Source organism: Streptopelia decaocto (genome assembly GCF_964273445.1).
Source record: "Streptopelia decaocto genome assembly, chromosome: 1".
NCBI classification, from domain to species: Eukaryota; Metazoa; Chordata; class Aves; order Columbiformes; family Columbidae; genus Streptopelia; species Streptopelia decaocto.
Genome location: NC_138663.1, coordinates 40,890,451 through 40,916,956, shown reverse-complemented (window position 1 = coordinate 40,916,956; position 26,506 = coordinate 40,890,451). Strand labels below are relative to the sequence as shown.

At 44.0% G+C, this 26,506-nt stretch overlaps 1 protein-coding gene across 1 annotated transcript; it reads left to right on the top strand.

Moving 5' to 3' along the window:
• Positions 1-2,853: 2,853 nt before the first annotated feature.
• Positions 2,854-24,583, top strand: RANGAP1 (Ran GTPase activating protein 1). Its single transcript, XM_082043360.1, has 17 exons — positions 2,854-2,998; positions 3,655-3,685; positions 5,287-5,424; positions 6,639-6,766; positions 7,672-7,731; positions 8,394-8,573; positions 9,828-9,962; positions 11,117-11,275; positions 11,462-11,575; positions 13,043-13,142; positions 13,876-13,960; positions 14,349-14,490; positions 14,976-15,089; positions 15,415-15,517; positions 17,393-17,481; positions 19,338-19,459; positions 23,719-24,583. The coding sequence occupies exons 3-17, from the start codon at positions 5,313-5,315 to the stop codon at positions 23,786-23,788; spliced, it is 1,713 nt and encodes a 570-aa protein (XP_081899486.1). The 5' UTR covers positions 2,854-2,998; positions 3,655-3,685; positions 5,287-5,312; the 3' UTR covers positions 23,789-24,583.
• Positions 24,584-26,506: the final 1,923 nt, after the last annotated feature.

Sequence of the window (26,506 nt, the reverse complement as noted above, 5' to 3'; positions counted from 1 at the left end):
TTCTCTATTTACAGTGACCCAAAACAGTGTCACTTAGTGCTTTGCAGCCAAGGAACTCTAACAAGATTCAGAGGTAGGTAAACGGTATCACCTGAAGTGTCCTAAACTTGTTTAATATTTAAAACACATTGAGTAGAAAAGGAAAGACTTTACTATCTTGAGTAAGATTGGCTTCTGGCAGCTCTGTCAACAAAATAAACTGATAATTTATGAAATATAGGCTGTGAATTGTATAATGTACCATATGACACTGGAGACCAGTGTTTTACGCACTTCACAATATTTAATCAAAATGTACTTTTTTAAAAGATATTTGTTATCATCCAAATATTGTTGTCATTCATGGATAGGACAATGTTTATTTTGATTATCTCTTCAGCAGATTTGTTACCTCTTATTTTTAGGCAACGCCACCATGACAATGAGTAGAGTCTAACCAAGCTGGGCCTCTGCTGTAGAAGCTGCTGGGCCAAATGTGCATCAAATAACAATCCCTGTCAAGGGGTGGCTTTGGGCAGAAAAAAAGGCCTGGTGGGGAAAAGTGAACATGGGGCCACCTGACATGCCAGAGCACATTGGGAGGGCAGCGTCATGGAGCCGTTAGGCATCAAATGAGTCACAGAGCCCAAGACAAGAGGAAATGGCCTCAAGTTGCACCAGGGAAGGTTCAGAGTGGACATTAGGAAACATTTTGTCACGGAAAGGGTTGTGAAGCACTGGAACAGGCTGCCCAAGGAAGTAGTGGAGGTGTTTAAAAGGCTCTTGGGGACATGGTTTAGTGCCACAGTTAAGTTGTGGTTGGACTTCATGATCTTGAGGGTCTCTTCCAACCAGAATGATTCTATGATTCTACGACATCTCCAACCCTGCTGTGCTTCTGAAAAGCACAACATCACATCTGGACAAGAAGAAGAGGGCTTAGGAGGAGATCAAGAGAAAGAGGAACAAACCCAAAATCTACACACAATCAAGAGTTATGCTGGAATAAGCACTATTTTTTAATTCAATAACATTTATTTTCAAGACTGAATTTCCCCACTGAACATCACATTATACTTCCCTCCAGCCAAACTCCTTTGCCTGAAGACCAAGAGGTGTTGGGCAAGGTGATGATCCAGCAGGTACCACTCCTCTCATGAAACAATGTTTTTCCTTAGTGGTTAACATGAAGTTTCCACAGTTTGCAAGCATGGTTGCCTAGGTCTTGTGTGCAGCTAGTCAGCAGAGTCAAAATGCTGCCAATCCCTGCTACAAACAAGTTACAGTGTCATAAAAATTACTTTGATTTATAAAGCTATTCTTTTAGGAAGAATGAATCTATGCATCTATGCTACAATGGTGCAGTGTACTTTAATTCCCCTATAGCTACATCCACAATTGAAGACTATTCTCACCCCTGTGGCCCAGGTAATTAGCCAATGTTTGGGAGAAAAACAGAGAAGGCAATCAGATGTATTTGATATGATCCTGTTTATTGCTAAAGATTGTGAGGAACTAATAAAAAGTGTCGAATTTCTTCCTTATATTTTCCAAGTTCAAGCTCCTCGAGATCACACTAATTTATTTCCTAATCTGCTCTATGTTTTTTGGCAGCTTTATGCTTCTCACATACAACTGTTGTCTAGGCAGTGCCTCAGCTTCATAATTTTCTTCAGTTGCAAGAGAAACTCCTCTTATTATTTATGATAGTTAAATTTCGCTCAATTTTTCTATCTGGTTGCTGTACCAGTTATGGCTTTTTTTTTTCTTTCAGCAGTCATGCTCCATAAAGAAACATAATTGCTTTTTGCATTCCCCCAGAAGGAAGAAGGCCGACCATGCCCTTCAACCTCCATGCAGTCTCCCAGGTCACTCAGCATTGACAATTATTGACATTATTTTCTTGGGTCCATATAAGCATTTCATACTGTTACTTATAACAACACTTGGGAAAATTGTGAGAGAATGAAAAATGCCTCTTATAATGTTTTGGGATCAAATAGCAGAATAAATCCAGCCAGTACCCACTAAAATACTGATCTCACCAGGTATCTGTGGCTGCCAGCTGAAATGGCACCTTTCAGTGCCTGTAGGTTGCAACTCGGAGAGAAGGATTGGGTTAAGATGACCTGTGCAAACACACTGCAGTTGCAAGCAGGTTTACACACAGCTCACCTTGTCCCATCAGATGTACTTTTATTTCTGTACTCAAGAAAATGTCACATACAATGTATACAAGAAGCTGGCAAGTAAACTGATGCTTTTTGCCCTCTGAAGTAGAAATGACTGCACACTTCTGGATGAAATACTTTCTGTAGCAGAAACATTTGACGTACAAAGGTGACATCTGCAGAGACATTATCTAAACGACAGGTCACACAGAGAGGTGACTCATGTCCTATCTGTGGGTACACGGGAGGCCCGCAGAGCAACGCGGAGCTCCTCTGGTGACATATTCTCTTCCCTGAGAAGAAGGCCTGTTGTGAAAGGGCCTCAGGTGCACAGCGCCGATCCACACAGCCCCTGAGACCAGCGGCAGGGCTGCTGGGCCCCGGAGGCGGCGCTCCGGAGAGTCAGGAGCGGAGGTGGCGGAGGGGAGGGACACGGGCCGATGTCGGGACGCGGGTGGGACGGGCACGTCCCAGGCCCAAGGCCCCAGCCCAGGCCGCCTCCGCGCGGGGCACGCCGGGTACTCTCCCCGCAGGACTACAACTCCCGGCGTGCCCCGCGGCAGCCGCGGGTGCCCCGCAGCCCCGCACACGTGACCGCCTGCGGCACGCTGGCCGTCAGCACCCGGCGCGCGGCGGTGGGGGGCCGCCCCTGTGACGTCACGCCGCGCAGCCAATCCCGGGGCGGAGAGCAAAACTGCCGGCTTTCAAATCCTCCGCCTCCCCCGCCCGCCCCTCCCCCATCGTCTCCGGCGGCGGCGTGAGGGCTCGGGCCGGCGCCACTCGATCGCCTCCACCGGCACCCGGCGGCGCTGGATCCCCCGCGGCGCCGGATCCCCCGCGGCGGAGAGGTGAGGGGCGGGGGGTGTGCGTGAGGAGAGGCGATCCCGCAGATCCCGCCCCAGCCCCTGCCGCCGCCCCGGCTCCTCGCGCGGGCGGGCAAGAAGGGGACGCCTCGCGGCGCTCCCACGCTCGCCTCTCTCGCGCTGAGGCGAGGGTGACCCCCTCGTGCGTGCGGGTCACGCGTGCGTGGCCGCGGGAGACCCTGCTCTCCGCGTGCGCCCGGGGCGGGAAGGGGCAACGGCGCCGCCTCCCGGGGCCCGTTTCGTGGGACCGGGGCGGGGGGGCGGGTGACGGGGCCGCTGCGGAGAGCGGGTGGCGACGCTGACGGTGCTCGGCGGCTTCCTCGGGGGAAGAGCGGAACACTCAGCCGGTCCGCGGGGCGAGGCGCACTGGGAGGGACTGGCTGTCGCCCGGCGCTCCCGGGAGCCCGGCCCTCTGTTGCCGGGAGGGCAGAGCGGGCTGCTCCTGAGGGGAGCCGGTCTGCTGGCTGCTGGTGTGGGCAGACTGCTATGAATAAACCATTCTCCTGAACGAACTTTTTTGACCATCAGGAAGCGTACAGCTTTGTACAGTCTTTAAATAGTGGGGAAACGTCTCTTCGGACATTTCCAGATCTTATGTTTATTTGCCAAGTGTACTAACTCTTCAAATTTTTTTTTTTAAGCTTTTCCTGCAGAAGAGCTAGCAGTTCTCTGGTAGGTTGACAACTGGGTGTGGCTGACACGTTTGGAATAAAACATGCTTCAGGATGTGATGATGAATTTGCGTGTTGAAATTAGGAAGCAGTCTGTCTGTAGGGTGAAGAAAGTGAAAGGTGATTTAAGGCAAAGAGAAGCAAAAGAAGGGAGTACACCTCCAGAGTATAGAAGGGTGTTATAGCAGAACAGAACTAATTTTTTTTAAACAGTGGGGTGATGAGGTATTTAAAAGTAAGGTTAATAATTGAACTAGGTGAACAGACTGACTTCTTTGGTTCCTCACTTTTGTTTCTGTCTGGATATCCTTCATGGGTTGGAGGTTGTCCTCTCTTCCTTCCTTCTTGGTGTTGGATTGGCAGAGGCTGGGAATGTCCATCAGTTTCATGCCTGTGTGGCTTGGTAGGAGTGGAGTAAGTTACATGAGCATCTTTCTACTGGCAGCACCTACTTGAGAGGATAGTCATCCGAGAAAAGTGATGTTGATCAACCTTAGAGATCCACCCCCCAAACATCCCATCCAAAAGCAATACTAAAGTTAATGAAAGCAGAAGAGAAGCTGTACTCTGGGGAAGCTGGGGGCAAATACTTCACAGCTAGGTAGCAGGAAGAAAGGATGTATGAACAACTTTTGTTTAGAGGGTGTTTTAAAAGCAATGCTATTGAACTCAAAGATCTGCAAGAGTGTGGGGCCACTTCTGAGTCGGATAAGAATAGATGGGAACCAGTTTTCTGTTGTAGGAATGAACCTTCAGCCCTTTTGACACCGGAAGTCTGTTTTATAAGTAGGTTGCTTCTAAGCACTAGTTGTGTAGTCTTTTATCCTAGCGGAGGTGCTGGGATAAGAAACATGCTCCGTTTATCCTGCTGAATGAATAGAGGCCGGTCACTTCACACAGTGACTGACATTCATTAAATAATGGAATGCAGATGCTATTAGGCATGGCTAGATTCAGTTTTGTGCCTCAAGACAAAATGTTCACTAACGCTTTGTCAGTGTAAGATCATCCTGTTTAATGTGTGTGATGAATCTGTGTGGGACATCCGAAAGTAAAGAGACTCTCACAAATCTGAGAGAGTTTTGTGTGCAACACACATGATGTTTTCAGCAACGCGGTGGTTCTAGAACTATGCTGACAATGGCACTAGTGGCGATATCACTGAAAAGGAAAAACAATTGTGTTCATTCTAGCTTCCTTCATAGAACAGGGGAAATGTGCAGCATGTATAATTAAAGGATGGGGCTTGGGGAGAGAGAACTGTTACATTTTATCTATAAAAGTGTTGTGCAGAGAGTAGCATTTTAATGTGGCTTTAATCCACGGTTTAGGTAATGGTTATTTATGAAGTGTAACAACTCCATCAAAACCCAAGTCTTGTCAGCACTGAAAGAATCAACACTGAGTGGTGGGTTTTGGAATGTTAATCTGGCCAGGCTGTCATAAGTGAGCCATGGGGAAAATGCTAATGACACTGAAAACTCAATTAGACAATTCGATATTTCAGGAACAAAAACACATTAGGATCAAATAAATATGATTATTCATACAGTTTGTATTATAGCTTGCTTTTTTATGTTGACAATTTATTTTAATCAACAGGGCTTAACACTTGGACAAGCAGAAAAATGGCATCAGAAGACATCACTAAGCTTGCAGAGTCACTTGCCAAAACCAAAGTGGGCGGTGGACAGTTGAGCTTCAAAGGCCAGAGCCTTAAGCTCAATACAGCTGAAGATGGTAAGAGAAAATACCCTTGTGTTTTGCAAGTGTCTCCTTGAAATTCTAAAGTCTTGTTAGAAAACCTCCTGCTAATCCTGCATGGACAAGTTGTCATAATGTTAGCTATGATGTGAGGATCATTCAGCTACAGCTGCTTTTGACAGAGACATTTCTTTCCCCTGTACCCTGCCTTGACCTGATGCCCTGGCAGTGCTACAGCTGGCAGAATTGGGGTTTGGCTCCCTGGTGTGTAATTCTTGTTTTCTTAGTGTTCTCTCCAAGTGCTTTTGACACTGTCTGTGCATTAGAAGTCAGCACTCATTTTAGAAACAGTAAGCAAGTGGATAGCAGCTCTTGGAACAAGTAGGTGCTTCAAAGACTTGCACAGATGAATGGGCTGGTATGTTAGTCTGCTGCAATAGTCTAGTTTCTTCCCAAATTCCGACCAATTTGTTAGACTCTTGTTATTTTTTTCTGGAATATCTCTCTTGCTGGTGTATGTGTGTTTTCCAAATAAAAATGTCTTGTGGTGGCTGCTAATGTAAATATCTGGAGAACGTGTATGTATTTAGAGCAACATTTGTGCCACACCAAGGAACAGCATGAGAGGTGGTTTGCTATAGTATGTAACTTTTTTACTGATTCCAAAGGTGATACTTTTTTATATGTCATTTTAGTAGTGCAAAGCCACTGAACTATAATGAAAGGCTTTGGAGCTTGGGAATGATAACAAGTGCCCATTGACAGGAGAGAGTCTGCAGCCTGCTCCCGTGTCTTCTGTAAGATTTCTCTAAACTGTTCCACCCTGGCTTGTTTGCTAAACAGGCATCTGCTTTTGCCAGTCAGTGGGAAATTCTTCCTGTTGATATGGCACAATTCCCATCAACTTTTAGCTTAGTCCTTGCACCTTTTGCACATACACTCTATCTCCTAAACCATGTGAGGAATGGCAAAGGTTTCTCATTTAGGAAGTAAGGAAACCTACTTTTGCAAATAGGGGGATGGCTATTGGAAAATAGATTCTGAGAAGGCAGGGTAAGGAATGGAGAATGTTCTCTCTAGTGACCTGACACTTTAGCTCTGTTCTCACTGCTGTTTCAGGATTCTTTCAAATAATGTAATTGAGCTGTTTTCGCTAAGGGTAGAGTTGAGCAAGTGTTGCTGCATCAGAGTGTTATTGTGGTACCCGAGATGACAGTTAAAAGGCCAACTAGACTATCTGCTTTTTGCAGCTGAAGAAGTGATCAAGCAAATTGAGGAATTTGATGGCCTGGAAGCATTGCGCCTGGAAGGCAACACAGTGGGTGTGGAGGCAGCAAAGGTCATTGCCAAAGCTTTGGAGAAGAAATCAGAGCTCAAGGTGAGATGCTCAAGTGGGTGGAGGTGAAGGGGAAAAAGTAATGTAGAAATACTGAAAGCCTACCTATGCTTCTCCTGCAGAAGTGTGCTTTGAGTTAGCTTGGTGGGAAAGAACAACCATATGAAAATGGCAGAACTTGGGGACTTTAGGATAATGGGAACACTTTCTGCGTTCCTAACTGTTCCTGTTCAGGAGGCTTCCAATCTTTAAGCTGGGAAGCTCTGCAAGGAAGAGCCTGTCTGCAGAGGCAGCATCTGTAAATGAAGAACTTTGACAACAAAACTTAAGTTCTAATAGAAAATGGGTCATACCTTCTGGAGAAGGATGAGATCTTCTGAAGAATGAAACGTCAGAGTATGCCTGGATAGGGAAGAAATCATGAAGGGAATGTGTACCAGGGGTTTTTTCAATGTCCAGGCTGTTTCCCTACTACTGTTGTAGCCTAATGTTAGGAGGATGCTGTGCTGCTAGAGCCACTGTCTGTTGCAGGAGATGAGTATGAAATATAGATTCACGTTAATCACCTAAGTGTGTCTTTTCAAGCAAGTTCAGGTTGTTGAGCTCCATACTTTAGTAAAATCTGCATTCCTAATGTACCTTTCAGTTTCATGCTGCTTTTTCCTGTAATGTTCTCAGCAGAAATGAATTCCAGCCTGAATGCAAGCAAGGGTTCTTTTAGTGTTATTTACCCTGTGCATTTCAGTGGCTTTATGTCCTTGCAAGTGAAGTGATTGCAGCATTAGTTCTCCTAGCTCTTTAGTACAATCGAATGACAAGCCCAAGGGAAGGCAGACAGTATTAAGCTGTCCCCAGTGATGTAATGCAGCTTGCGTGTGTAAACTTCTGTACAACTTTGTTGTCCTAAATATTTTTAATGGTTTCTATCTGTATGTTTCTTATTTTAGAGGTGTCATTGGAGTGACATGTTCACAGGGAGACTGAGGTCTGAGATCCCTCCTGCTTTGGTACGTAAAAACTAGATCTGAGACTTCTGACTAATATAACTTGTTTTCTCACCTGTAACGCTTTTTGTGGGAGTATGTTTTTTAGCACAGACCTGATCTTTCTCTATGCCATTAATGCTTAGGTGTCTCAGAATATGTGAGTGATTCTTTTTCGCTCCTTCTGTATGAGGTGGAGAAAAGTTGATAAAAGGCCAAATGCAAGTCCATAGTAGTGAAGAAACTCATCACTGGGGAAAACATCCTCGTGATCTGATAGAATGGGAACTAAGCTTTCTAAATAGGACCATATGGCCATCTATTCCAGGAGCATTACAGAGGTCCCTGCATCCTTGAATCCTGTGGAGCAAGAACATGATAAACTCAACAGAATGAAAATAATATTTATTTTACCAGTGTAGAGGGGGCAACTTGCTTTGAAAAATGTGTATTTGACCTAAAGAGATGGAATAACTTCTTGGTAGTGGCTTTGTGGTTATCTTTAGCTTAATTTGCACTTGTTCTCTGGCTTTAGCTGTAAAGTTTTATTTTCCTGTGCAGCTTTTCTGAATGTCTTGAAAGTGGAAATTTTTTGCAGCATCACTGTCATACCCAGCCACTGCAGTGATGCTGTCACTAGAAGTCAATCCACTCCCTCCCACCCACTGCCATCTGTTTTCTTACAGATCTCTTTGGGGGATGCACTCATCACTGCTGGAGCCCAGCTGGTGGAGCTGGACCTGAGTGACAACGCCTTTGGGCCAGACGGTGTGCGTGGCTTTGAGGCACTGCTGAAGAGCCCTGCATGCTACACCCTACAGGAACTCAAGCTCAATAACTGTGGCATGGGCATTGGTGGTGGCAAGGTAAGGGTTGTCTACTTTTTGGGAATTATGTCAGAGCCAGGACATGGCTTCAGACTGCCCTGCACATAATCACAGAGTGGCTGAGGTTGGAAGGGATCTTGGGTGGTCATATAGTACAACTCCTCTGCTCAAGGCAACCAGACCTGGTTGTTCACAGCTGTGTTTAGTCAGGTTTTGAATATCTTGAAGGATGGAGATTTCACAGGCTCTCTGGGTAGTCTTTAACAACCTTCACAATAAAAAGGTTTTTTGTGTTTTAATGGAACTTTCTCTGCATTGGTTTGTGTGCATTTGTGTCTGCCTCTGCCTTCTTGACACCACCTTCTTCCCCCTCTCCTGTTGTTCTGGCAGTTCTTACACATGGGTAAGATTTCCCCTAGAGCCTTCTCTTCTCCAGCTCTCAGTACTTTCCCAGTACATAAAATTCTCCGATTCTTTAATCATCCTTTGCTGGACTCATCCCAGTATGTCCATGTAGGAGCCTGGAACTGGACACAGTACTCAGATGCATTTCACAGGTCTGAGAGAAGGGTCACTTCCCTTGACAATGCTTTTCCCAAGGCAGCCCAGCAGACTTTCCTGCAAGTGCATATCGCTAGCTCATAGCCAGCTTCTTGACCCCCAGGATTCCCAGGTTCTTCTCTGCCAATCTATTTTGCCCCCAGCTGACCCTCAGCTTGCACTGTTAAATGGGCGTATTCCTCCCTGTGCGCAGGACTTTGCATTTTCCTTTAAACGTAATGATATTCTTGTTGGCCCATTTCTCTAATCTCAGGATACCTTCGCTCTACATGTTTTCCTCGATGAATTTCTGAAGTATGAAAAGCTCATCTGTTTCTCTAGGATAGGAAAACAGTTCTATCCTAAACATTAGATTCCAGGTCAAGAGAGCTAGTAGTCTTGCATTTGAGAGAACAGTGTTGCCAAGCATAGCACTGGAGGGATGCCTGTTGGATGAAGGAAAAAAACGGGACTAACTTGTTATTACTAAGACCCTATATGTTTGTCTGTTAAAGAATCAAATGTTCTTAATGTTGTCAATGTGTTCTAGTGTTGCAAAATTGTGACTTCTTGCCTAAGGCTGTAATGTGCCAGTGCTGTAGTTACAGACAGATTTATTGTATACCCTGCTATAGAAACAGGTACATTTCGGTGGTCACTGAAGTATTTATTGAGAGCTGGATATACAAACCACATCTGGATTCCTTCAGAATGAGATGCTGGGGTAGTATAAACTGCTTCTTTTATCTCTAGATATTGGCAGCTGCTCTGAAAGAGTGTCACAGGAAATCAAGTGCTCAGGGCAAGCCTCTTGCCTTGAAAATATTTGTGGCTGGCAGAAACCGTCTGGAGAATGATGGTGCCACTGCCCTGGCTGAAGCCTTTGGGGTAAGTACCAAACCAGAGCTTCTTGGCAGCAAAGGGAGCAAGGCGTGCCTAAGTGCTAATGTTAAAGATAATGCACACAGAGCTTATCTGGGCTTGGAGGCAGTGGCTGGTTGTTGGTTTGCTGAAGTCTCAATGTTGTTTACTGCTGAAGCTGGAGGCTTCAACAAGTGCAATTAGAATTTACGACTGAATGTTTCTGTGACCTAAAATTACAAGCGATTAACTAGTGGCTGTGTAAAGATTTACCTGAGGGAGAAATAGGCATCTCCTGAGTAATGTAATAGTCCTCTGTGTGCATGGATGTTATCTGGCACTGGGGTAGGTGTACCAGCTTTGTTCAGTCATCTGGTAAAAGCAACCTAGTATTTTCACTAGGATCATCCTGTGAGGGCTCTAAATGCTGCCTAGCTTTCTCTAGCTGTCACTGGCCAACTTGCACATTTGTTGGAGGAAGAAAATTCATTGCGGTTGGGGCCATCTAATGCCCTGTCCTTCCTCCATTGCTGCTGAAAGTGACTTCTGAATTATAATAGATTTTTTCAGGTATATTTACAATTATATTGCAAGTTATAGGTTGTTCTTTTTGTAAAGAGCTGTCTGAATGTGATTTTGACTAACCAGTAATCAGGGCAAAAATAAGACTTCTTAAATACTTGAGAGGCACATAGAAAAGCGATTCATGAGGAATTCAGACTGAATGGCGCTACCAAAATGGGATTAATTAGTGTTTTGTGACATACTGTTTAGTCCATAAACAGTGCTCATACTCATTTTCTTACACGTTTGCTCCTGCAGTCAGGGAGAAGTGTAGATCTTAATTAGAAAAATACCATATTCAGTGATGTTGCTTGATCTGTTTCAGTGTTGTTGAACCACAGGTGAAGAGCTCTTGTTTTAAGGTATCTAGGGCAGGCACGATAGGAGGATGCTACTTGTGACTCTTAGAATCAGGGCCTTTTGTTAATCTGGCACTTTCCACGACCCTGCAGTTTCACTTAGATTTGTGACATAATTGCTGTTAAATAATTCTATGTAGAAGAACTAAAGGAGTTTTGAGTTGAATGAAAATGTTGGTTTTTTTTTTTTTAAGGAAGCACTATATTCTTGAGTTGAAGAATGTCTCCTAACAGCTTTTTATCTGCATCCTTTCCCAGATCATTGGGACTCTAGAAGAGGTCCATATGCCACAGAATGGAATTAACCATCCTGGCATCACGGCACTGGCCCAAGCCTTTGCTATCAACCCATTGCTTAAGGTTATAAACTTGAATGACAACACCTTCACAGAGAAAGGAGCTGTGGCCATGGCAGAGGTGAGTTGTTCTAAGCAGTTGCTTTGGGTTTGCTTTCTGCCTTCCAGTCTCTTCAAATATAGTTAGCACTAACACCTCTGGGTTAGAGACACGTGCCACGCTGCAGTGGGAAAGATGACCTTCCAGGAGTGATAGGATGTTCATTTACTTTCATGTCTGTACTTTTAAATTTGTGCTGTCTTGCAGACTCTGAAGGCGCTTCGGCAGGTTGAAGTGATCAACTTTGGAGACTGCCTGGTGCGTTCAAAGGGCGCTGTTGCTATTGCTGATGCTGTTAAAGAAGGGCTTCATAAATTAAAGGTACAGTCTTCTTTCTGTTCAGCTTTAAATCTCATGAAAATGCCTAGTTTCCCCTTTCCTGTTTCTCTGTCCATTCTCCTACTACTACTGATTATTTTAAAGTGGGTTTAACTTCAGTGCAGACTCTGTGCTCACAACTTGAAAGCAATAAGATGCATTGTACATCAGTGGCATCGCCACAGTGTATCAGTGATCCACCACTCTGCTTGATGTATTTGAAGCTGTTGGTTCAACTCGGCAAGTGCTAGTCAATAAATGTGATAATGAAAGTATCTACTTTTAGAACCGCTCAGAGGGTCTTGAGCAGGGACTGAGACATTCCTCTTTCTGAACAGCTTGTAATTTCTTCAGCATTTCAGAGTTCATACAGTTCATGCTTTTTCTTTGTTAGGGCATGTATCAAAGGTCCAAGTATTTTTAGTTTTTTGGCAATACCACAGCATCCTACGTTAGTGTTTGCACAGGACTTGCATTTGACAACATTCTAGACAGGCCTAAGTCCAGTCAGTAATGTAAGTAAACTAGGATCTCTTGAAACACCTGCCATGGGTCACAGCTGCACCAAGACAGATGCTGAACACTAATTCCTAATCTTGCAATCTTACAAGAACAAAAATTAATCTGAGTGCTTTTATGTATGTATATGAACCTGGTACAGAAAAAATTAAGTACTTTGTGGTATGAGATCCCTTGCTCAGGCTTCTGCTGGTTCTTCTGAATCTCTCAGGAAAACTTAAGTAAGAATTCTAATGGGGGTATTGGGATGAACAGCCAGAAGTTAAATCCTTTTTTTCTAGAGCGGAAGTGGTTAAGGGAGGGTAACATGAAGCAATCCTAGCTGATTCTTTCTGTTCAAGGACTGCTTCCCTTTTGCTGTTAATATTAAACCTCTTCTCAGGAAAGGATTGATTGAGCACAACATGGAATGTTGGGGGATGGTGTCTGGCTGTTGAGTAACTTACTCTTCCTAGTTTGTCCACACTGTTTCTTTGCTGGCTGTGTTTTTCAGAAGTGTTAATACCACTTATAGTTTGTCTTTTGAAGGCCTTAACTTGCAGCCTTAGGGTTCAAAAGCAAATGTGTGCAGTCTGTTTAATACGGTAGCTACCCTTCTTCTGTAACACTGGTGTGTGAATTCTGGAATGCTCTTGTGGCCCTTGAATAAGTGAAGTCAGCTGGTTGATAAGGATTAAAATGTCTGCTGCCTTTTAGGTGAACAGTCAGAATGGTCTGGTCTCTGTGGCTATTTTAGCAAAGTGGTTACCTTCAGTAGTGCTGCTCTTAACAATAATATGTTTCAAAATGCCCCTTTTAGGTATATGAGGTAGGAATGTGTGTCAATGTTTTTTTTCTGCTAAGAGTCTGTTCAGATGAGAGTCTTTCCAGAACACTTGTGAGCACGTAAAGCTTATGGGGGTGATAGATGTTAATAGGAATTCTGCAAACAAATGTTCTTCTGCTTCTTAGGAACTGAATTTGTCTTTCTGTGAGATCAAACGAGATGCTGCTCTGACAGTTGCTGAAGCTATTGAAGATAAGGCAGAATTGGAGAAGTTGGATCTCAATGGTACGTAAGTTTGCTAGATCAAAGTATGTCTAGTCTGATCCCAACAAGAAATCCGTAGGAAGAATGTTGACAGTATCGCATATTCTAGTCTTGCAATTGTCAGTGTTTAAAAAATGGTACTATGAGAGAAGCTGAACTTGGATAACCTCGGGACAGGAAGCAGATAGATCTGAAAGTTTTCTGAAGCCATGAACTCAGTTAATTGTTAAAGTTAAGCAGTTTCAGTATATCTTGTAAGATGGAAAGATTAAACTGATACCCATACCTGTTTTCAGTAAAACTTTTTAAATTGTTCATTGTGATCTCAGATATTTCATACTTGCAAACAAAAACCTCTGTGTGCATCTCTGCAGAAGAGTGGGAGAACTTTGTCCAGTGTTGGCTTTTTCTGTTCATATCCTGGGTCACTGCATTTCAGTGGTACTGTGCTGTGTGTCTTTGTTTTAGAATTGCTGAGGACAAGAGCTGTTTATAGAAGTAGAAAGAAGGTCTCTTGAAGATACTCTGAAAAATTAGGGGGTTTTGTCTCCAGCCATTGTGTAAGACTGCTGAAATTTGTTTAGCAACTGTTATATTCTGATAACAAGTCTGCATTGTTGCCTCTGAGGTGTTGTCTATAAATGACTGATAACTGTTCAATTTCAGAAGAGATATATAAGAATCTATAGCAAAATCCACAAGAACAAACTCGTGTGCTTCTGTTAAGTCTGTTCTCTTTCCCCCATCAACTTAGGTAACTGTCTGGGAGAAGAGGGATGTGAGCAACTCCAGGAGATCCTTGAAGGCTTCAATATGGCAGCTGTGCTGGGATCTTTGAGGTAGGCAGGCTACTAGAGTTTAAATCAGAAATCTTCTGGCAATTTTCATGAAGACTTGCATTTGCCTGTTTTAAAATAAGAACTGTAATGTCACAGATGGATGTTGGTCTGAGTGTGGGGCACCATTACGGGATTCAATAAGCAGGATGAGCCATGTGTCTTGTTTTTATGGATGGACTTATTAGTGTTAGTCATTTATTGTGTTCCTCACTCTTTGCTTGCCATTGTCAACTGGGTGACTGAAGCCTGAGTGTCCTCTTAACCTGTTGTAGCTGGAGATGTACTTCTTGCAGTAAGGCTTGAAGGGAGACTGCTTTTTTGTTCTTGAAAAAATGTTTGAATTCAAATGTGCAGGAATTGTGTAATTAATGTAACTCTCAAACCTTAGTGATGATGAAGGGGAGGAGGATGATGATGATGAAGAAGAGGAGGATGAAGATGAAGAGGAGGAGGAGGACCAGCAACAACTGAAGGAGAGAGAACAGGGAGAAGAGGAGTCACTGACTCCTAAGAAGATAATCGAATCTCAGGTAAGCTTGGTTCCAGTGCATTCCTGTTTCCTCAACTCAAGGAGAGTGAAGGAGGAAATGAGATCTGGAGTGAGTCTGAACTTGGAGCGCTGGCAGGAGTTCACATTCCTGGGTGGGCTGGCACTGTAGTAACAGTCAGGGACAAAACATGCAGGAAACAAAGAAAATTGATGACTTGGAAACATGTGTTGTTGAAATGTTCATGTGAACGCATACATGGAGGGAGAGGCTGAGGGGCGATTTTAACAAACACAGGCAGAAGAAGTCTTCCCATCTACAGAAAATGATGGGAACCTTGTATATGCAGTGTCATGCAGTCGTGCTAGCATGTTCTGGCTATTTCAACTCTGAGCCTCAAATAGTTTGCAAATAGAACAAATCCTGACTTGATGCACCTCTGTCCTGACCTGTCCTATGTACGTTTGCTGCTGAACCAATTTATTTACTTCCAAGAGTAAACTTGAGATGGATTTTGCCTTTTTCAGGATTCAACTCCAGTGCCATCTCCTCCAGTGGATGTTGCCACGTTCCTTGCTTTCCCATCCCCGGAGAAGCTGCTGCGGCTAGGACCAAAGTGCTCTGTGCTGATAGCTCAGCAGGTAGGTGAGCCAGTGCTCTTCTCTCCTTGATTCTCTCTCAGAATCGTTTAATCCCCAGAGGTGATAACTTGCTCTCTTGAGACCTAGACTTGCATCTTCTCCTCAGTGATCCTGAGGAACCTTGTGGAAGCAGAAGATTCAGTTAATGCTTAATACTGCCACCGGAACTTAGAGTGTTGCTTGTGCCTTGTGATGTAAGACAGAACTGATGTCAGTCAGCAGGAGGCTGTAATTCTTGTCACTGCCCTAGCAGAGACCAATCTTCTGAAGCTGATGCACAGTGAACTTAAAGGCCCTTGTTTTTTTTTTTTCCCTTCTCTTTCAGACAGATACATCTGACGTAGAGAAAGTAGTTACAGCTCTCCTAAGGATATCCTCGGTCTTCAAAGATGAAGCCCCAGTGAAAACAGCAGTGCAGGAAACAACAGGTGACTGGGCCTTTTTTCACTTCATGGTGTGACCTGTTTCAGTGTTAGGGACCCCACTGCGATGCAGGGAAGGCCCGTGTGGGCCAGGCCACTGGACTATTTCATCCCTGGCAGCAGGAAAACCTAGATAACAAAGTACCAAGCTGTGCTGTGCTGTTGAGCAGAGTGAAAGTAGAGATTAATTCTGAACTGAGCATATCTTGTGCTTCCAAAGCTTGATAATGAATGTCTCTTGTAGTTGCAGTCTTGGTGGACCTGTGCTGCCCTTACCTGCATCTCCTTCATGCTGGGCTGTCAGTAGCCAGTAGTTCTGTGCTCCAAGATCAGTTATTTTTTCAAGGTTGTTTATTTAAGAAGTATTTTGCAGGAAGTTGCCTCTCCGGTGTAGTATTAAGAGAGTATAAAAAGAGACCTCTTAATGTTCCTTCCTATCAACCTATCAACATCTTTAATTTCTTCAGGAAGCAGAGATTTGCAACACGGGACAAGACACAGAAGCTAATGTACAGTCAAGGGACTGTTCTCACTGTATCTTGTGGAGCAGTGATTTGTATTATGTCTGATTTTTGTGTGGACTAATAGTATCCCTTCATGTTCTCACTCAGAAACAGGAATTCCCAAGCACTCTTAGACATCTGACCACTGGCTTTGATCTTTTTCAAATCCTTCAGCCGTACAGTTCTCCCATATATGAGCTGCCTATCAATATTGTGCAAAAGAACAGGATCGATTATTTTTAAGACCACTTAGAGTGATTTACTGCAAACAAATGTGTGTTTCCCTAGCTTAGAATTTCTTAGTTTGCGATACATAGACGTGGTGAAATTGTGTTAGCTGTTGTCTGTAAAACAGTAAGGTAATAGTTCTCTCCAGTTTGTTATGGGTCCAATCAGCCAAAAATAGTCAGTTGACATCTCATTGAGCTGGTGCTGGCCTTTGCTCGTGCCCATTACAAGTTGTTTCAATGAAAAATGGAGCACAGGATATGATATTCCTGTTGTCTGAAGTGTGCTTGCATATGTATTTACCTCAAAAACTGTTCCTTACTACTCCTGCCTCTTAAAGCAAGGCAGAACATGGCAATTACTTTCACTCCTGATGATGAGGTCCCTGGTTAATGTCTGACACTGTTCTACAGCCACTCTAGTGGGTTTTGCCTGTTCCAGGAAACCAGAACAGTCAGAGGTCAAAACTGGTGCCTTGCTGACCTTGTAGACATGAGAGGCTAAAGCACTCATCTGCCTATACCTTGCAGTGGAATACTAGCCCTATGGAAGCCCAGAAAACAGTTGAACAAGTTTTCTCATTGTGTTCTTATTCTTTTTTGTTTCAAATTAAAGGTGAGCTCTTGCTGGCCTTTAAAATTTCAAGGCTCTAACTCTTGCTGATCTAATTCATCTGATCATACATATATATATATATATATACATATATGCATGTGTGCACACAGCATGTATTGAGTAGGGCATTTTGTGGTGCACAGTACTGAGTGAAATTGCATCTGAAGCTTGGCAGTGTAGGAATTTGGAAGGGGTTTTGTTCTGTTGTTGTGGGGTTTGTTTTTTTGTTGTGTTGGGATTTTCTGTGGGTTTTGTTGAGGTTTTCTTCTTGTTTGGTTTGGTTTGTGTTTTTTTTTTTTCCCTTTGTATCAGGCCTTGTACTTAAGGACTGGGTTTTATCTTTCGCAGTGTTTCAGAGATTATACTTGGTCCCTGCACAGACAACTGCAATCTTAGCACCTCCCCAAACTCCTTTAACAGCCGATAATCCCTGGGGTCCTGTATGATCAATCTTGATCTTAAAATCTGTAACAGAGTCCCTTTCTTTAGAGTCCCTTTCTTTATTGTTTAATATGATGCATTTATTTCTTTTTAGATGCCTTGATGAGAAAAGCCTTCACTTCTGCCACATTTAATTCAGATGCATTTGTCACAAGCCTCTTGATCCACATGGGACTACTTAAGGTGAGGAAGCAGGAAAGAGTTAAGTTATGGTCTCTTTAGGCTGTTGAAGACCAGACTGGCTGGGTTTTGGGTAATTATGTTGCCATGGAAGCAGCTGGGTGCCTGTGCATGCCTGATGCCCAGGGACAATGGAAGTCTGCAGGTCCAGCAGAAATTGTAAATTGCAAGGTTGCACTAGGATGGCAGAGGTGTCAGCTCTTTGTACCTCTTCTGCTTAATGTGCACTGTATTCTCAGTCATGCCCTAAAGGTGGGGAGAGTCAGGGAAGGAAATAGTGCTGCTACTGCACTATGGTGTCTATAAAAAGCTGTGTCCAGGAGTCTAACCTACAATATTATTAGTTAATGTGGTCCTTTAGGGCAACTCTTAGGAGCATGGCTCGAAAACATATATCCAACTACTCATGCCAGATCAGTAGTATTCAACTTCATGCTTTGGAGTATCTTCACCAAATGCTAGTGTTAAATATGTAGTTACAGGGCATGAACTTCCTTGCAAGAAAAGATGGAGGTTGAGTAGGAAACCTGTGAATTGCTTTAGAATACCTGTAGCTTTACTTTCAGTGACATGACTGGAGAGAGGTTCTTTCTGCAAATTCAAGAAGCACCTTTGCCTACTTGTGCTACAAGGGTTAATGTTTCCCAGTGCCTCAGGACCTAGAAGCTGAGAATGGAAACTTGGACCAAGACAATGCTAAACCACAGAATAGCCATAATCTATGTTATAGCAGCCTGCTCTTAATTATTTTTATGGATTTCCTTCTGGTGATATCCAGCTTAGGGTACAGACAGCTGTTGACATGCCTGGATACAATCTCGATTAAGTCTTTCCCTGTGTTCATTGGACTAATGCTGAGCTTCCTACTTCTCAGACAGGTCAACAGAACCAGAGGTGGCTCATTCTGCAGAATGCCTGTTTCAGGGATTTCTACCTACCTCTCACCTCTACAGAAAATAGCGAATATGCATGAGTGGCAAAGCACAGACTTGTGCTCCAGTAGAACTGTTTCAGGGCAGGAAGTGGCATTGGCAATAACGCCCCTGAGAATCAGCCAGCTGATTGTCATCTGTGATCTAGAGGACTGTTGATGAATCAGGCATATGTAGAGAGGGAGCAGCTTTCATCATTTTCTCATGTAGCTGGAAGCACATGAGCAACAGGTATTCTTAGCACTATGAAATCCAAGGTCATACACTTAGGAACACAGGTCTAGATCCTGTCTACAAAATGAAGGGCTTTAGTTGAAGTGGCAGTGGAGAAGTGAATGAAAACAATATAAGAGTTGGAACATGTAGGTTAGCATCATGGTAGGAGCAAGAATTACTTACGCATCATGTAAACAGGGAGATGACTTAGCTTTATCTTGTACATAATGATGAGACCAGTTCTGGGAATACTGGATGAAGTTCCGTAGTAAGACTGCTGAAGAACTGGAGATGGTATAAAAATGAGTTACAGAATAATACAGGAAAAAAAAATGTAATTAAGGCAACTGAATTCTTTATCAATTGAAGTCTAGTGGAATTCCTTAGGAAAACACTTTGACACAAGGCCTATGAGAAGATTTGGCTGTTTCACTTGCAAGTTCATTACTTCCCTTTCCCTATTAGTACTGCTGTCAATTGATAAGTACTAGAATGTCCTTGATGCTACTTCATTAGGGATCCTGGTGCTGGGAGTGTATGGAATTGGCTACCCTTGTCTTGGGGAACACTGCACTTAATCTAGTGAGGAGCTTTCTCTCCTACAGTGTTTGGGAGCACTTCATTCAAGAGAATTCATTGCCTCTGTGACCTGTAGAGGATTAGATAAAATCGCAATTGATGTCTGACTTCATCTTCTTGTCCTTTTCTCAGAGTGAAGAGAAAATCAAAGCTGTCCCAAGCCTCTATGGTATTCTTATGACCTTGAACCATATGGTCCAGCAGGATTATTTCCCGAAATCCCTGGCTCCAGTTCTCTCAGCTTTTGTCACAAAGTGAGTATTGTACTTGCCATGCAGTCTTTTGCACAGGAACTGGTGAAGCTGTTTGAGGGTTAATTGCTTCATGCAAGCTGTTCTGTTAAAGCCCAGTAAATATCTCTTCTGAAATTAAGGATTAATAGTTTAATGGGCCTCTACTCTTATCTTGCTTACTCCAGTATGCAAGGTTTAAAATAAAATGTTGATCCTGAAGAATAAATGGTGGAAAGCTGGCTTTGCAACTAACTGACTCTGAAGCAGAGATTCTTAATGCCAGTCACAGAAGAGATGTTTTGAACTTCACAAAACATGTCAGTGCTTGAGTGAACTATGAGTACACTGGATCTAACTGCACCCTTCAAATTATCTGAGTATGAGGGTCAGCAGAGCTTTACCTGAGTTGTTAATGCTGTGTAACACTGAACACCAGCAGACCAGAAACAGTGCAAAGCACAGAGACTGAATCTCTTCTCAATGAAACTGTTCCTACTGTGACAGCAACAAGGCCAGTGACTTTTTTTCTGAGAACTAAATTTGGAGCATAAGTGGTGAAGAAGCTGCTGCTACTGCCTGTTTCCATTTAATGTTGTTACTTCTAATATAGGTATAGAGTCAACCCTGTTCCCACCAGCTTTAGTTTCTCTAATGTCTCAAAGCATAGTGAATTCCTGTATAACCTCATCTAGGTGTTTCTGCTCCTGCAGGGGGATTGGACTGGATGATCTTTTGAGGTCCCTTCCAATCCCTAACATTCTGTGATTCTGTGAATGCAATAGTTGTGGAAGCTGTATCTCTTCTGGATTAAATCAGCACTGATGAGACTTAGAAAAAACATTTCAAATAGACCTTCCCTTGAGAGAGGGAGGATTAAATACTACTTTTCAGCAGTCAAGATGAAAAACAGTACAAAACTGTCACTTTAGGCAAAACCAGCAGAGGTCTGAAATCCGTTTGGAGCTCAGTGGCTGTTTCACTCAGCATGGACCACATGCCCTGTAGGGTTCGAGCAGCTTTTTAACGGGGTCCAGAATGAGGCTTAAGCCTTCCTGATTTTCATGGTGTGGGGAACATGCAGACGCTCAGGATCTCTTGCTGATGAAAGGCAGAGACATCAGATACTTGTGGCTGGTACAAAACACGGGTAATGGTGATGCAATCAACTATTGGTGGTCAGTCTTTTCTTAGCTCTGCTGGGATTGGAAGCAGACCAGTTGTGACAGGTGAGAAGAATTTTTCAAAGTGTTGGCATGGCTGAAGCTGTCAAAGCTGATGCACAGCGGTGGTATGTGTCAAGCAAGCAGCCATGCTAAGGTCAGTTTTGGAAAGTTAAACTATATGGATACCTTGTTTACAAGTGTGTAAATGCTAACCCAGAGGCCCTTGTGGTGGAACTGTTTGTCTGCTGTGTCTTCTCTTTGGCTTGATCAGGCTTAGAATTAGGCAGTTACAAGCCAGTGACCATATGCTGTACCAACAGAACAGCAAGAAGTATCAGGACTTGCCATGTGAAGTTGTGCAGACAGATCACTGGATTTCTGCTCTGTACCACACTGCTTGTCATCTTGATTGTTGATCAGGTAGATATGTACAGCATAAGGAGCTGCTACCAGCCCTAAATTGAAAGGGTGGAGGAAATGATGGCTTACTTCTTCATCAGGCACTAATTATGCAGAGAGTCATCTTGATCAAAACAAGTACCACTTAGTGCCTATAAGCCCCAGCCCTCCAAACAGAGGATTTAAATCACTCAAAGCTGGGAATGTGGAAAAGGAGACTTCGGTTCAATGCATTTGACCCTTCTAATTGCTTATGTCAGATTCCAGTACCTAGAGTAGCCTCATAACTCAATGTGACATGTCTTTCTGAACAAACTAGCTCACAAAAGACACTTGTCCCCCTCTCCCTGTGTGTGTGTATGTAGGCCTCGGCCAGGTTCCAGGCCTGCAAAACACCAACAAAAGTTTTTCATCTGTAGATGATGCTGTATGTGGCAAAATGAGAGTTAAATTATGGTCTTAATGCATTCATCAACAAAAAAAATCCATTGAATCCGTAGCCAGCATTTCACTACAAGTAGAAGGGGGTAAGAAGAAGGGAAGGTCTCTTTTTGAAAGGGAGAGGTCATTCAGAGGAGAGTGAGACCCAAGAATCCCACAGTGGAAGGCAGATCTCCCTGCCTTTGCTATGTAAGGCTGCTAATGCCAAACCTGCAGTATCCCTGGTGCCATGACATTCTTGGAGCTGAAGCTTCTTTCTCTGTTGCAAGATGTGATGTTATCATAGGGAAACTTATGTCCTGTGCAGTATGATGTAGTTAACACTATACACAAGCAATATACATTTGTGTTTTCTAAATATATGTATTTCTTAAATTACTTTCCTGAAGGGAACAAGGAGAACAGCTGTTAAACCCTTTACAGTTGCCTGAAGAGAATAAGAGCAGTTCAAGAATCACAGAATTATACAATGGTTGGGGTTGGAAGGGACCTTAAATATCATTTAGTTCCAACCCCCCTTGCTGTGAGCAGGGACATCTTGCACTAGACCAGGTTGATCAAAATCCCATCCCATCTGGCCTTGAACGCTTCCAGGGATGGGGCATCCACAACTTCTCTGGGCAGCCTCACCACCCTCATACTGAAGAATTTCTTCCTTATAACTCATATAAATCTCCCCTCTTTCAGTTTAAAGCCATTACCCCTTGTCTTATCACCACATGCCTTTGTGAAAAGTCCCCCTCGAGCTTTCTTGTAAGTCCCCTTTAGGTACTGGAAGGCTGCTACAAGGTCTCCCTAGAGCCTTCTCTGCCAGGGGCTAAACAACCTCAGCTCTCTTAGCCCATCCTCATAGGAGAGCTGTTCCAGCCCTCTGATCATCTTCGTGTCCTCCTCTGGATTTGCACTAACAAGCCCGTGTCTGTATGCTGGGAGTCCCAGAGGTGAACGCAGTACTCAAGAACCGCGAAGTCCAGTTAAAGCAGCTTCATGGTTAACCTACAGCCCTTGTCTTTCCTTGCAATTCAGTCAGAACAAAATCACCTTCTAACCTTAAATCAAACCTTTACCTGGTTAACCTAGTAATCTGCAGAGCTCATTTGGACTCCACTCTGTGAAACCCAGGAGTCCTTAATTTGCAGCAAACTGGTATGCACTTTTGTGATGTTTCTTAGACTTTTCCTTTAGGATTGCAGTTAGCTCCTTTGGACTTTCAGAGCTGTAAAGTTCTTGTAGCTGCCTAGGATAGAGCTCTGCTGTCTTTTGCTACAAGGAGCTTACTTCTGGAGTGGTCATTCTCCTCATTTCTTTTGTGACAATTTGTGATGTTGTAGGTCGTGTTGTTAATTCAAAAATAATAATAAGATTATGGATATGGACTGCAAGCAGCATCCATCTTACTCTGCAAATGTCAGTCCTTATTTTCTCTTTTTTGGACACAAGAGGGTGCTGTAAATCCACATGTCCTTTTCCATAATTCTTTAGGTGGAAACACTGAAAGTATGTGGATGTATGCCTGTGTGCTTGTGACTTGCTGAGAGTAGTGGTGGGGTTTTTTTGTAAGGGTTGGTTGTTTGTTTTCTTTCTACTCTTTGCTGTTGGCTTGGATCACATCACTGGCCTCTTTCAACAGCCTGTAGCACAGAGTGGCGGGCAGTTTAACTCCACAGCAAGTAAAGAGGCTTTTAGTGTTAGAGAAAGCTTGGTGTTAGGTGTGGAGGCTGAGGGAGCTTGGCTGTGATCCACATCAGCAGTTCAGGCTCTCTGCTTCCAAAAATGGGGAGCTGCCTAGACAGAATCAGCCTGCTCACTGCAAACAGGGCTGGGTCTTCCAAAAATGATGACTGAAGTACCTCACCCAGCCACTTTGAAGATAAACTGCAAGTTGGAATTGTGTCCTGTACATTCAGTGTGGTGCCGAGAATGGCTTTTGGGGGAATAACAGGGGTTGACTTTTCTTCAGGATGTGCTTCATGTCTATCATAGCAGACATGGTACCAAACCACCTCTGCAGCTATTGCCCTCTGCAGCTGTAAATCCAGAGATAAACTTCTTGCTCCTACCTAAGTATTCTAATCTTTATTTCAGCTCACCCTTTTTTCCCAAATTGAGTAGGCCTCACTGCTATTAATTATTAAAGGTTATTTTGCTGTGGTGGCATGGGAGAGAGGTAAAGTTATAATAATTATTTTTATTCTCAGAACAGTGGAAAACGTTGAATTAAAATTGTTTGCAGTTCTTAAATTTAGTGTTTTAATTCTCTCTCTTCTCTTTCCACAGACCAAACCGTGCTCTTGACTCCTGTTCATTTGCTCGCCACATGCTCTTACAAACCCTCCACCAGCTGTAAGAGACAAGAGATGCGCTGCTGTGCCCTTCCCTCCTCATAGGACTGTCATCGGCAGAGAACTCAGAGCTGCATGGTGGGAGAGGATCCCAGAGCCCATACAGACATGTTGTCCTTTTTTTTTTGTGTTTCCCTATAGGATATCTGTCCTTCCTTCTGCTTTCATAAACCTGGACAAATCCTGCTGATTTTTTTTTTTTCCCTATTCCTCATGGAATGACTCCCTGGTCTGCAGGGCAGGTGCTTACGCTAGAATGAGTCAGCGCTGCTCTGAGCTCTGCATGAATTAAAAAGAAGAATCCTCCACTTCAGTCGCATTGGCAAGGGTGTGCCAAGACTAACACAGGGCCCAAAAGCTCTCTCATCAGGATCAAACCTGTTGTGCATATTATTTTGTTTTATTGGACTGTGACTCCTGCCTGGTACCATTCAGCATTGTGCAAGGGGAGGCTTTGCTGCTGCCACTGCTTCTCCAGGCCAGCACAGTGCTTCACCCCCTTGTGCTGTTGTCAGGTCAGTGGGACAAGGTGTGTTCCCCTTTCTTTTTTCTTTCAAGTCTATGTGTCAAAGGCAGTGTGTGGCTGGTTCCTATTTAAATATACTACTCCCCTGCTGCTGTGGCTTGGAATATTCGTGTAGTGTAGCTGACCCTGGTGGCTATTGCTTAAGGGAGCAAGCATATCTTTACTGTAAATTTTTTTTTTGCCATCACCTGTGTTCCCTCTTCCTGCCCTTTCCCTGTCCCTCTTCCTAATTAAATAGGCTTGGTTTGGAAATTAATACAATCCATGAAATCCCTGTGGAATACATGTTCCCTTTCTTCTCCCTTTGACAAAACACTGGGACTTTGTGCACTGTTCACATGTTTCAAAGCTCACCACATGTAAGAGCATGAAGAATTAGGGCTCTGCTGATCATTCTTGGGTAGGGCTGTGCTTTTTTTCTGGTGCTGAAGGATTAGCAGCAGATGCCTCTAAATTTCTGTATGGAGGATTGTTCATGTGCCTACACATTTGTGGCACCTACCTCTACCACTCCTGGCTGGTGTCCTGCTCCCTCATCTTTTAAGCCTCTGAGAATCAACACATCTCTTTAGGTAGCAAGTAGTTCCTTTCCTCTGTTTTCAGAGAGAGGAGACTGTTCATCCTCCTTTACCCCACTTTACGTGTGCTACAAATAGGGCCAGTGCTTGGAAGAAGTCAAGGAAATGGAGTGAGCTGTCCTCTCATCGTGAGAGGCAACATGTACTGCAGCTGGCAGCAGGGTGCATGTGCTTGGCCAAAATGCAGGAGAAGGTGGCGGTAACTCACAATGTGGGCAGAAAAAAGAAAGGGGCTTGGGGTACTGGATTGAAATAAAGTGTGCGATTGAAATAAAGTATGTGCGAGACCTACTTGCACGCACTCTCTGCTTAAATTTCTCCAGGTTCTCGGCACGTTCAAGGCAACCACTGGTGAAACTGAGAAGTTTTGTGTGGCTCTTGTTGCTCTGGCAGGGGAGGTGCTGGCCCTCATGTAACAGCTGTGTCCCCTCATTTAGAAAAGGTTGCCCTAAGACTAAGAGCAAAGTGCATTTTCTCCCAGATTCTGTGACTAAAGCTGGAATTCCTGTGTGTCCAAACTGGTAAAAAGCAACTGAAGGTCCCTGCGCCTATAGAAGGAGCTTCGATCACTGCAGACCATGCCCTGCCTCCTTCACACCATCCTGTGCCTTCACCTCTCCGTTGCAAAACTTAACAGATTTGGTTTTGCCACAAGCTTGAGGACAAAGTTGAGACATAAAAGAACCTGTGTTTTCTGTAAGCCTTGAACCAGCGTAGCTTTCCTTGGAGCTCCCTGGCCTCTTGCTGCTCTTCACACCTCTCTGCCCTAGAGAAGAGTCATAGAAAAAAGGAACATGAGGGAGAAGAGAGATGCAGAGACCAAGCCAAGGGTTAACCTCTGCAGGAGGCCGTCTGCAACAGATCTGGTGGAGCGTGTCATGTGTGCAGTGCTGGCTGATGGAGCCTGTGGAGGTCAGAGGGATGATGCCTGCACAAAGAGCTGTGTGCTGGGTCATGGTTACATCCCATGTGGGAAGCTCTGAGTAGCCAAGCCATAGTAGCAGAACAAGTGTGAGATGCTGATCCCTGCAGCAGTGGAGTCTGCAAGGCTTGTCCTGCAGGATTGTCCTGCTATTCAGTGTCAAGATTAGATATCTGTAGGAAAAAGGGGTATGTGAGGGTCTCTGGAGAAGACAAATTTGCTTGTAGGTAGGACACAGACTCAGAAGTCTCTTAAAAGTGGCTTATGCTTCAGGATAAGGGGGGTAAAAAAAAAAAAAAAAAGAGGATGGGAATTGCTAACCGTGATTTCCAGCAGAAGTTGCTCCCAGAGGCAGCAACTGTGCCCTGGAGGAATGTGGGGTCATTCCAGTGCTGCTTCAGCCTCTCTTGTGCAACCATCTTGCCCCAAAAGCACCACAGTTGTCAGAAGTATTTTTAATTTGACCTTCACTAGTCCAGGGAGGCAGTGGTGGTGCAGAGCTCGGTCTGCATGGAGCAGCATTGGGTGCAGCTCTGAGCATTGAAACCCTGAGTGGCAGTGACAGGACTGTGCCCCTTGCAGGCAAAGGAGAAACATTTTCTTTAATGGAAAGCGAAAGTTTCTGGCCTGGCAGATGTGGGTTAGACCCCACCATGTGGAAGTTCAGGTGTGATTCCTTCATGTCCCATCAGAGAGC

Coding starts and splice junctions, on each gene's coding strand:
- RANGAP1 (XM_082043360.1), top strand. CDS start 5,313: ATGGCATCAGAAGACATCACTAAGCTTGCAGAGTCACTTGCCAAAACC. Junction 11,276..11,461: donor GAGCTGTGGCCATGGCAGAG/GTGAGTTGTTCT, acceptor GCTGTCTTGCAG/ACTCTGAAGGCGCTTCGGCA. Junction 13,143..13,875: donor GGAGAAGTTGGATCTCAATG/GTACGTAAGTTT, acceptor CCATCAACTTAG/GTAACTGTCTGGGAGAAGAG.